General features: G+C 41.8%; 1 protein-coding gene across 1 annotated transcript in view; it reads right to left on the reverse strand.

Moving 5' to 3' along the window:
- Positions 1 to 8,738: 8,738 nt before the first annotated feature.
- The window catches only part of T265_15608 (hypothetical protein), a gene marked incomplete at both ends in the record, with an annotated part of 8,925 nt that continues 5,073 nt past the window's right edge, over positions 8,739 to 12,590 (reverse strand). The window contains one exon of the mRNA XM_009178758.1: positions 8,739 to 8,883. Coding sequence (XP_009177022.1) covers positions 8,740 to 8,883 — 144 coding nt within the window. The remainder of the gene's footprint in view (positions 8,884 to 12,590) is intronic.

Below are 12,590 nucleotides of genomic sequence, written 5' to 3' on the forward strand. Positions count from 1 at the left end.
GAATTTTTCCGGCTTTCCACACTGTTCAGTGGTATATTTCTACAATCTTTTTTCCCATTACTCTCTGAAGAGTCTGTTTATTTTTCGGCAGAATTTACACTGTATAACAGTTAGTCTAGGATGTACCCCTCATCTATCCGTCACACTGAAGCCGTTTTGAGAGTGGTTGTTCACCGCTCCTGATGAGTGCTGTAACTGTTAACCTTTTTTCATACAAATCCTCTCATTTGCGTTACACGCAACAGCTGTTCCAAATGCGCGTTTGCCATTTTGAAGACACCTGTCATTCTATCGGGAAACAGAGTCACGCGCAGATTTGCCTATATCTGAATATTGGTCACACTTTTATGTTCTTGCGCGCAAAATTTTGATTTCTATCCTAACGTTTATCGTTCACTTTACAGGTTTTTGTTTGCTGTGCGCTCAGGAATTTTATCCCAACAGAAGTCACATGCGTCTCAGCATCTCGACTAAGCCTGTCTATTACTGGTGTTAAAAAACGTAGACGCTTACCGAACCCACGCAATTCTGCAGTTTAAAATAAAACCATGGTTGTACCGACCTTTCCGGCATTGTGTCTTTACAGTGGAGAGCATCGTCGGTCGCTTTTAAACCTACTGTTGAATCTAACTTTACCTTATGATAATTCCCCATTCATTTGCTTACTCCACCTATGTACTTTTGATCTCCAGTTGTTTCGCTTATTCGTACCCGGCACTCACCTTGCCGGAGAAGTCGTCCTTTCCGACCCTTTTTTCTTGGTGTGAATGTGCGCTGTTGTATGTGCGCTGCTGACCTACTTACCCATGTGCGTTCATCTCCCGTTTGCTGAGCCTGCCTTGACTTGTTTTCTCATGGGCTGCGCGTGATCGCACGTCCAATGAGCATCACGAGACCGTCACCGGAAGGAACGACCGCAATCCACGCTACTGAGCCATCATTCCGCTCGCCGTTGTTTGGTGTGCGGACGTTGACACTGTACTGTTGCGGTCAGTGACAGACCTGTGAACTTGTGGACGCTACGAACGTGAACGATTGAGGTTTGTTGTGCACATTTGCTTACCCTTGTGTAAATAGTATCGTAGAATTACGAACCCAATTCTTCGTTTTGATATTCGGGATTGTCGAACCTACGCGTCACTCGAAGTTCCGTATCGGGAACCTCAACACCTACTGTGTGCTGTCTGGGACATAAGAAGTTCACTTTAACACACTGAATCCGGTGGCCGGTGAGCACTTTACAAACAGCCGGGCGATCAAAAAGATTTTTCAACTCGACAGGTCGGGTTATTTTGAGATGAAATAAAAGTTTTAAATTTACTCGTTTCCAAATTTTTTGGGATAACGTTTTACAGCTCAGAATATCGTCCTATTTTTTTTCTCATTTCTGAACCCTGCCGTCGATATGGTTAAAATTTGCGCACCTTAAATAACAGTGAACTAAATCACCGATAGAACTTTTGGAAGAATGAATCACCCATACTCTGCTGATGGTATCTCTCATTCTACCGATAAACAAATCACACACCTTCTACTATGGAAAATGAACTGACCCACGTTCCCATATTCTTCCTTCTGGTAGCAGCTATTTTGTGGGTCCAGGCTTTTCTTTAGAAAATTAAGAACATACCGAGTACAGTGACTTGATGTTTTATCACGCTAAGACCACACGACATATTTGGGGCACAAATCAAGAAAGGTTTCTAACCACTCGGGTTATGGCAGTGAATGTACCCGGAAGACTTTACAAGAACGTAACTAGGTCTTTAACGGACTAGTTTGGTCGATGAAAACCACATTCATAACAATCCAAGTCTAAGACAACACTATTTTTCATTCATTTGTTTGTGACCCGGTGTGAAGGAGACTCAAACAATTCTGTTTCTTCATGGTTGTCTCTGCGGGGAGCAGTACGCCTTCACAATGTTCCTACGCCACGGAGGAATATATCCGTGCAAGACTTTCCAGGCATGGAAACAGAATTCTCACGTATGGGAAGTATGATCTTTAAGTTGACTTACTCATTAGTTTGGGACTTGATGCCCGTTTTTGGCAAATTTTCGATCCTCCGATTTGGTTGTCCTCTTCCTGGCGAAGTATACGTGTTACTCACCGGAAATCAGTAGTGAGAATCTATGCATTTGCACTACATGTACTGTTTTGTCGTTCATTTTGTTCGTCAGTGAAAGGCGAAACTTCTTGAGGCTTTGCGGCATCGCTCCGCTTTTTTGACATCAGAATGAACAGCATCCGGAGGGGCAAAAGCCTGCGGAGTTAGCCAGTAATATTGCGAAAGATAGTGACATGGTTTGTTGTGCACATTTGCTTACCCTTGTGTAAATAGTATCGTAGAATTACGAACCCAATTCTTCGTTTTGATATTCGGGATTGTCGAACCTACGCGTCACTCGAAGTTCCGTATCGGGAACCTCAACACCTACTGTGTGCTGTCTGGGACATAAGAAGTTCACTTTAACACACTGAATCCGGTGGCCGGTGAGCACTTTACAAACAGCCGGGCGATCAAAAAGATTTTTCAACTCGACAGGTCGGGTTATTTTGAGATGAAATAAAAGTTTTAAATTTACTCGTTTCCAAATTTTTTGGGATAACGTTTTACAGCTCAGAATATCGTCCTATTTTTTTTCTCATTTCTGAACCCTGCCGTCGATATGGTTAAAATTTGCGCACCTTAAATAACAGTGAACCAAATCACCGATAGAACTTTTGGAAGAACGAATCACCCATACTCTGCTGATGGTATCTCTCATTCTACCGATAAACAAATCACACACCTTCTACTATGGAAAATGAACTGACCCACGTTCCCATATTCTTCCTTCTGGTAGCAGCTATTTTGTGGGTCCAGGCTTTTCTTTAGAAAATTAAGAACATACCGAGTACAGTGACTTGATGTTTTATCACGCTAAGACCACACGACATATTTGGGGCACAAATCAAGAAAGGTTTCTAACCACTCGGGTTATGGCAGTGAATGTACCCGGAAGACTTTACAAGAACGTAACTAGGTCTTTAACGGACTAGTTTGGTCGATGAAAACCACATTCATAACAATCCAAGTCTAAGACAACACTATTTTTCATTCATTTGTTTGTGACCCGGTGTGAAGGAGACTCAAACAATTCTGTTTCTTCATGGTTGTCTCTGCGGGGAGCAGTACGCCTTCACAATGTTCCTACGCCACGGAGGAATATATCCGTGCAAGACTTTCCAGGCATGGAAACAGAATTCTCACGTATGGGAAGTATGATCTTTAAGTTGACTTACTCATTAGTTTGGGACTTGATGCCCGTTTTTGGCAAATTTTCGATCCTCCGATTTGGTTGTCCTCTTCCTGGCGAAGTATACGTGTTACTCACCGGAAATCAGTAGTGAGAATCTATGCATTTGCACTACATGTACTGTTTTGTCGTTCATTTTGTTCGTCAGTGGAAGGCGAAACTTCTTGAGGCTGAGATTCTGTGTGCATCCAACAGTGATGGCATAAACTGCGCCAGCATTTTACTTGCAGACTTATATCAGAAACCCCAAACAGACCAAGCGATATTGGATTGCTTCTGACGATGAATAAAAAACCCGTGAAACGGCGTGAACCCCCACCTCACTCCAAAGCTCCTACGGTTAATTCCGGTGTTGGACACGTGCGTGAAATTCATAAATGCCGGCCTAGACATAACTACAAGCTTTGAAATCCAAGCGGCTGTTTAAACTGATGAAAACACATCAGTGTCGGCTTTGCGGCATCGCTCCGCTTTTTTGACATCAGAATGAACAGCATCCGGAGGGGCAAAAGCCTGCGGAGTTAGCCAGTAATATTGCGAAAGATAGTGACATTTGAAACGTTTGAACATTGTATTCCCCTGTAGACCTTTCCTAATGAATGCATGTATCATACAAACACGAGTACGCTTTACAAATGAGTGCGAAACATGATCCCCATGGTGTATATTCACATTGCCTTGCATGTGTCAGCGTAGAATTCCATTTTCTAAGGTTATTAAAGTTTCTAAATAGTTTTCCCCAATGGGACTCATCAGGTAGTCGTGATTCTTTGGTTTTATTCAACCTTATGATCTATATGTGTATACGGTTAGATGCAAGTGGCAGGTTGCTTTGGGTGCTAAAATTAGAACCAACTGAATCTGCTTTCTCGTGTTAAATGAGACGTTGGTCGGATTCTATGCAACATATCTATTCGCAGAATGTTCAGCTGGGATTTAGCTCTGCCTATCGTCAACACCAAAATAATTCAAACATGAGTGTAGCTTATTACTTGCCTCATATTAGCGTGCCATCGTTCTAGACACTAATATCCGTTCTCTGATTCTCCAGAGTTTGTTCATTTGCGATCTGAGATGTGACTATGCTGTGACACCTGCGGAAACACAGTTCTCTATCATCTTGTTTTCTTCTCCTGCAAGCATCTTTGCGCAACATGATGATCAATCTTACTCTCATGTACACGGCTCTATTCGCATCTCTGAGCCACATCTATTCGTCAACCATCGGTACGTCTTATACAACACAGGAAAACAAAATGAAAGAAAGCAATGTTTCGTAATCTGATATATTAGATTGGGCACTGAGATTTTACGATCGACATACCACATTCTATTATTTGTATAGCATATACTATACCATGCTGTACTTTACTATCCACCTTGTGAATCCAATGAGCTCGTTTAAACGCCAAGCTGAGTTTTTTTTATATACACCAGTTAAGCTAAGATTGCCTCCGTGTGGTGTTGAGCTAATCAGGCTTAAGGTCATTGAACAGAAAAGGCAGTTTAACGAGGTGAATTTATACATTTCAAGATGAGTGCTAGTGAGAATCTTTGACAAGACGGAGTCGCGAATATAAGTCACTGGTCTAATCAATACACACATACATAGAGCTGAAGAGGGAGCAACAGTAGAAAACTCTAGTTTTCATTCCAATTAAGAGAGCACTGACTACAACCGGGTTTTCTTTCTCACATTCCATACGTTGATTTGGTAACAATGATATGTGCTTACCTGAATGACGAATGCTACTTCGCTGCGCCAGTTTTAGCTTGACCAGATCCATTGGTCGGGAGCGTTACGGTATGCTGATTTCAGGAAAGGGTACTACAATCTCGAGAATTTTATCTTATCATCTGCAGCGCCACCACCTGGTTCCAACTGCAGATGATTTGACGGCAAAAGCAACCAAAGCCAGAATATATTACTCACAGTTCTTGTGCAAAAGATTATGCCCCATTTTGGGAAGGTTTCCAATTGGAGTGAACTCACTCAAGCACCGAACCATGAATGAGGTTGAACCCAGAATCCACGCGGTTATGGACAAATCAGTGCATCCAATAGAACCGCGATTCCAACAACCAATCATAACTGAAGGCCAGTCGGTGTTAGCACTACTTATGAGATTAAGTAGATTCAAAATGATATGTCATTTATCTCATCCCGAAGGTGTTTGGCCGCTTGCAACTACATTGCCAAGTTGAGCTGCCAAAGCATGAAGACACGACACAGAGCGACTCACGTTTCGATTTCCTGTTAACAGTCGGTGTAACTTTCCCTGCCATTCCTTAGATTTGAAATGGTAAAATATCACTTTGGAATTCCATCTCCCGTCTGTAGTGCGCTGATGTCAATTTAGTAATAAAGAGCACACGTTGGGACAACGATAAATTGAAACTCGACGTTTACTTATAGCCATGTACCGAGGGTTAGATGATTTTTATTGAATTAAAGTGCGATCAATCGCAGATACAAAAAAGTAGTAGATAATGCAAACCTAATATAATACAAAATGACCATGATAAGTCCAGGTGATAGTTCAACTTAGAGTGAATTTAAAAAAATAGAGTTCTCAGGCGCAGAAAGATGTATACAGTGCCAAGATCAGTTTCAGTAGAACCCCAACTCAAACAAGCAATCCAACGTGCTCTACATGTCTCATTAGCTTTAGGTATGATTCATTTGAGGCACTTGATTACATAATCCTGCTATGCGCCTAATCTGTCAAGGAAACTAGAGCCACGAAAACGCTTCAATAGTCCACGACAGGTTTTGTCCTTCTTGGGACTCACCTGAGATTCCAACGAAAAACAAACTGATTTGCAAATCGATGTAGTTGCCGCAATCAGTATAATTTGGGTTCAAACAGAACATATGGTTGATATAAACTCAATGATGGCGCCCGCCTAATGAGCCCCACGAATGGCATATCCGGTCGTGGGCTGTCGAAGAATTTTCAGCAACCTTATGAGTAGTGTATTACGTATATATGAACGTACCAATTCTTTTGGTTTCGATATCGTTGGCTGTACTGAGTTCGGGTGATGATTAGAAATATCCCTATGTAAGCACAAAGTACATTGTCGTTTTTTTAATCTTTGCACCTTAATGTCTCCGAATTTTAGTGATAACGGCAGAATGTATATGAACCTTGTCATCGGGACAAAAACAGCGAAGGCAACGTTTAAGATTTTTTGAGCCAGGTATAAATCACATCAAAATTGCAATTTTCGAACCTTTAAGGTCAACCAGATATTTTTTCAAAATCTGTATTTGGGTTTGAATTCTCCCGCCCTGAGAACCACTGACGTATAACAGTAATTTAAAAAAAGTCAAAAATCCGCAGGAAAATGGACATTTTGTCCCTTTTCAGTGTATCTTTCGAGATGTTACTGTGCTTTAAATCACCTAACTTTTGTCCACTTGCACGTAAGATTACAACAGCTTACAGATAACCGCCCACCGCCAGTTTCACCGCATGGGTCTCGAGTCGTCTAGTGGTTCAAGGCCTTCCAAAGGTTTACTGCCATTCAGTTCATCTTCAGAAGCAATCCACTTATCGCTCTTTCTGATGCGGGCTTCTGACAGATATCTGCCGTTAAGGTGCCAACGCACTTTATGCTGTCGCATATTACAACGGTGCCCAAATATCATGTAGCATAGTGCGTAAACATCCCGAAGTATTTTGGTGGCAGTCCATGTGGAATATCATGTCTAAGCGAAAGGCTCATTCACTTCCACAAGTCCTAAACATGGGCAATTTTGAAGACGTCGTGCTACAAAAGTGGTGACTTTGACTCCTCATAGTGGCTACGGACTCAAATACAAGGTCACACTCATTAAAACAATTTCGCATTCGAAGCTATCCTCAATTAGACGTATTTGAAAAGATACTGACATTATTTCTATGAAGAAAATAGCTACAATGTCCGCGACTTGGTGAGACTGAAAAAGCCTGTTGAAAAGTATCTCACGTGGTGATAGGATGACTCATAAATTGATGTCTCTACATTCCGGTCAATATCAAATTTTGCCGTAGAGTTCACTGACGTTGAACATGAATCATTCATGTTGTCTACAAACAAAAGTAGACAGACAAGTGAAAATCAAAGCGTTTCGAAAGCAAACAAATTCTAGGATTCTCAGTTGTATCTCCGTGATCGCTAGCTAGAAAACTCAGCGTCGTGAAATCTAATTTTTTCCTCCTTTATTGATAAAAAGTTCGTGAATATTTTTGAGTACATCCTTGTCTTGCTGGTTCTCCGGATTATTCTCATGTTATCCTTCTGGTTTGTTTTGTGCATTTTAATTTGCGGCCAGATACTTCATGGGAACAGTGCCACTCCATGCGACGGATCATCTCTACATGGGACCTCGATGACATTGGGTGTAGGTTACGCCATACATACTTGTGAGTGAATCTTCGATAAAATAAAAAAAAACCAATTACTTGCTTTGCGTTTGTCCATAATCCTTATTTCTCACCAAGGGAAGAAAATTCTGTCATGATTCTGAGCATATGGTTCTAAGTAATATGTTGTTGCCACATGTTTGGTCGTGAAAGTCATTTTGTGTGTGCTTGTTTGTGATTTGCTTTCAAACATCCTTTTGGGTTGTGTACATAAGTCAACTCACCGATACGCCCCACCCTAATTACTAAACGACGCACCGGGGATGTTGACTCGGTTGGCGATGAGACGTTTACAATCAGGTTGCCCAGCTCTGCGAACAAACCAGTGAACACCTACCAACATCCTCCTCAATCGAAACGCCTTCACTTGAATTATTATTGTGTTCTCTCCATTTTTGGCATGATGTTACCGCGTAGAGTTGAGCCAAGTCGTTCGGCTGTAGCGCCCTTTCGGTGCCTAGCCGCCATGCCACCCGAATGAAGGACGATGGCTGGGATACTCTCAGGTTGCCCAAGCCTAGACAGGGGAAGTCGAGAGGCAGAGGTCGGGTTCGAACCACGGACCTTCCGGTCAGCAAATGCGCACCAAGCAAAGCGTCAAAAGTGACCTTATTGATTTCTCTCCAAGCATCCATTTTTAGGACGAATTTCGTGTAAATCAAGCGCAACCAGTGATTAGGTCAGCATCCGCGTTTGTGTGATAATTTAACCAAAAACGCTCCCATGCGTAAACCCACTGATTAGGCTTAATTTTTGTTCATTTGAACTCAATGCGTGACTTTAGGCGTTGAATGAGTCACGTGAAAGTCTAACTTCAACATTTCCGGATGAAGTTGGACATGCCTAGGTAAGCTGGGAATGATATGTGAAGAGTGCCTTTTACCGGAGGAAACGTTGGGTGGAAATCTGAAACGCAAGCTTATTGTACGATCCTGTGCTAAGGCCGTGATTTCAAAGCAAGGAATTGGCTAATTAGCCTAAACACAAGATCTAGGTGTCCTATCTGACAGGTAACGTGTAGTCTAATTCACCAACGGACGGTCAGTAATAACTGCGGCGAAACCGAATTCTACGAACTTCTTCTGCGTTTCTTCGGTAGTCGCAATTGGGCAGCGAACAATGTATTGAATCGGACGTGGACAGACAGTATAGATAGGTAGACCGTGGTTCTATAGGAAATTAACAGTAAATCGTGAGGAGAATTAAAGGAAGGCTTACGGTAGATTGAGCCTTGGGCAGTTATCAACACAGGATGGCACATGAAGGGCAGTGTGCTATCGGACAAATTAAACGGGGGAAATGTTGTTCAGTTCAAAGTGGGACATATTTTCAACAACAATCTCAGAAGTGTAAACAAATCGTCATTAGAAAAACGGCTGAGGTAGAGTAAACCTTTTATAAAATAGAACGGTTCAGCCTTGAAACTTGCACAGTCACCGGAAGGGTGATGAATTAGCCAGAGGAATAGGGAAACAAATAATTACGTCACGTAATTAACACTTAATTTAGGGACACAATACGGGCCCAACAATCTTTCGTCTACAAGAGGAATCAAACAGAGCTCTAATGTGACAACTCAGTGCACTGAGTACAACGATTTATTTATTTATTTTTGTTATTTTTGTTTGTTAGGGGCATTTTTCACGGGAAAAACTGTACAGATTGATTCCGTGGCTTTATTCATTGGCGAATATAGTTTTCAAACTTAAAGTGCTTAGATTCACACAGATTTTTGTAACCGAAATTGTTATATGTCGTTTGCATGAAAATTGTGATCTGATATTAGGCACTATTCCCCAAGTATTTACTCCTCGTAGAAGCTCATCAGCTAGGTTACTGTTTATATCTCTCTCAGTTTAACAGCTTCTGTAGTTTTCCGTAGTGTGGAGTCGCCAACGATACACAGAAAGTCGTATCGAACGTGATGACCACCAAGCCTGTGGCTACAATGGAAGAGCCCTCAATGGGCGATTCTTTCTTGGCGAGACCCATCAGATCCACTTGGTCACTAGTAACCATCAAAGTAGCCGCATAAACAAATGCCATGAATCTGAGTGAGCTCCTTGTTTAGCCTCTGTGCAAAAATCATTCTTGATAGATGACAGTTTAGGAGTATTTTTGGTGTCTTCCCCCTATTATCGCATTTGCTGCGAGACATTTTCAATTTCTAAACAGAAGACACTTAGATTGAAACTTTCGATGTAGACAGGTGGTAGCGTATCGGCCTAAATAACCAATCAAACGCTTTTCATCCTGAGTGAGGCTAACAGCTCTATCATCAGTCTGATCTCAGATCTCGGTGAACACGGAACAGAGTAATTTATTCATTGATTCCGTTCGTTAGATATCTTGAAGAAGTAAATTTACTTATCGGGGCGAAAATTTTGAACAAACTCTCCAGTCGGCCCACTCAGATATATAAACAACGGGCGAAGATAATGGCAGGTATATTCGTATTAAATGCTGTTGCTGAGTTCATTTGAATCTTTTGTCAGTATTCGTTTTGAGACTATGGGTTACGATGGCATATTTTCTTCCAACGATAAAAAACCAGTTTTGTCTTTGGGGTCAGCAGTAGTTACAAGATTTTCAACTGCTGACTCTGTAAATCAGTAATATCTTCTCGATAAGATTGCGGATGAAAATTTTGGGGCACTCCAGCTAGCAGTCTATCGTTGGCTGCAAAAAGTGCTTCAGCGACCACGTTCAGTTTCACATCCAAAGTGATTGATTCATATGACTGTGTACTAGTGGTGTACTAGTTATGTCTCAGCGGACTTTGGAGCAGCTGGAGTAAGCATATTTTTACCGCCTGCTCAGAAAAGGAGAATGCGCTCATTGAAGGGATTAAATAAGTATCAGAACATCACTAGAAGGCAGACCTGTGAAAACCTCCGTCGTATATGAAATTTGAGAATGTATGGAGATATCTCACTAGAGGAGACTAGGAGAAATCACAAACGAGAGTAGATATATGGCCAAGGTTACTCTGGTGAAAACAGGACTTACCGCTACTCTCAACTAGTCTACTAGTCTCCATGAAAAGCTGCCTCGCCGAGACAAACCAAGGGAAAATATATTGTGAATCAGTGGACTAAGGAATGCTGTTCGGAATAAACACAGAAAGTCGAGGATTCACGGAGTTTTGTGATGTGTGTAGTGCTGATGATTCCTTATCGCACAGTTGTAGCGCTAAAACCAGCAGCCTGCCCCCAACCATTCTCAAAAGCATTGGTCACAGCTGACTCTTCATAGCGACGCCTTCACTCTATTTGTAGGCCCACAACACCTGTACTTAAGAGACTGAGATGTCGAAAGCAACCAGATGAATAAATAAAGGCACGCCAAATATCAGGGGAAGTTAACTTTATCGTATGGTGGGAAATTTTTGTGAACATCAACAGAAAATAACCTGAAAGAGGTAACGGTGCTGTGTTCCAGGAAATGTAGCACGTAGATTACTACTCGTGTACTTGCTTCCATCATTACATTGCTCGGAAATCTAGCTATGAACAGTACTTTCTGAATGAGAAATTGTTGGTAGTTCAAGTTTACTCAGTTGGTGTTCGAGTTGTTTGGCGAGTTTGGCAATTTTATTGTACACGTCTCGCAACAAATCGAGATGAAGTCATCAATATATTGTCATGAACCGAAGAGGCGATGTTAGATGGTATTTGTTTGCGCCTATAAACAGGGCCGGGAAACAATTGCCCCGTCAACAGCCCAGGTGACTGGTTTTTCACTTGAGTTTGATTGAATCAAAACGTGAATCGTGTTTCCTTACGTCTGCCTGGATATTGTTTACTCCTGAATGTGGTTTCTTCCCGGTTCGTTCAATGGAATGCAAGTTGCTCTCCATCCACTTTATCTGGTAGACAACATTCTTTTCGCTGGTTCGTCTGACTCAGTAGTTTCGTTTCAAAATCAGACTTTTTAGGATGGCAGTCGGGTAAGGTTTACTGCCTACAAAGCACTTCAGATGGTGAATTCCACATTGAAATCGATGAAAAGCGAACGTCAGTCTATCCTCAACAGTATTGGACAACAGATTGATCGAGCTTTGAACTGGAGAAAATGCTTGAACTATTGAGGAGTTTGTCCCTTGTTCAAGTAGTTCGGGCTGTTTTGTGGGTGAGTGGAATGAACACAGAACCAAGACAGGCGGTGGTTCCAGCTATCAGGGCTTGGGATTGGAAAAAAATTACTTTGATGCCCAATGAAGTACGCTGTTAAACATTCGTTGGATGGCCCGTTAGCAAATATCTTCATGCTTGAATGTTACGAAGCATGAGGAGCTTGCATGTTAGGAAGCGTGAGGCCTTGACAAACTCGCCGTCCCAATGCTACTCATGAGTAGCTTAATTAGGACGATCAATGCGGCAGATATCATGTGATCGCTCCGCCAGTCATTGGTAAATCATCGGACAAAATTCCCGACGAACCTCTTATGATGGAAATCTCATTTTGAAGAAGAAGAAGAAACTTGCACACATATGCCATCTCATATCTTGGTCCCCTAGATCTGAGTCTATATGTTCACTCAAGTCAGGTCTTACCGCCGGCCGTAAACGCTCACTTGCCAGCGAAAGTAATGTCCACCTCAACTGATTTATGCACATAATCTTGGGACAATTGTGAATTGAGGATCCGGAAACGACTTTGATAACCATTATTGTCATTAGTGGTTTGTAAGACCAACAACAAACAATTTTAGTTACCACTTTTCTAAACAATTTATGTTATAGAGAATATTCTCTTTTTCATAAAGGAAACTACTCACAAAGTTGCTGAAAACTCTTCGACAACCCACGACCGGTTTTGCTCTTGTTGGGGCTCATCAGGTAGGCGCAGTCCCCAAGTTTCTGTCAACCTTATG

This window comes from Opisthorchis viverrini, assembly GCF_000715545.1.
Source record: "Opisthorchis viverrini unplaced genomic scaffold opera_v5_661, whole genome shotgun sequence".
NCBI classification, from domain to species: domain Eukaryota; kingdom Metazoa; phylum Platyhelminthes; class Trematoda; order Opisthorchiida; family Opisthorchiidae; genus Opisthorchis; species Opisthorchis viverrini.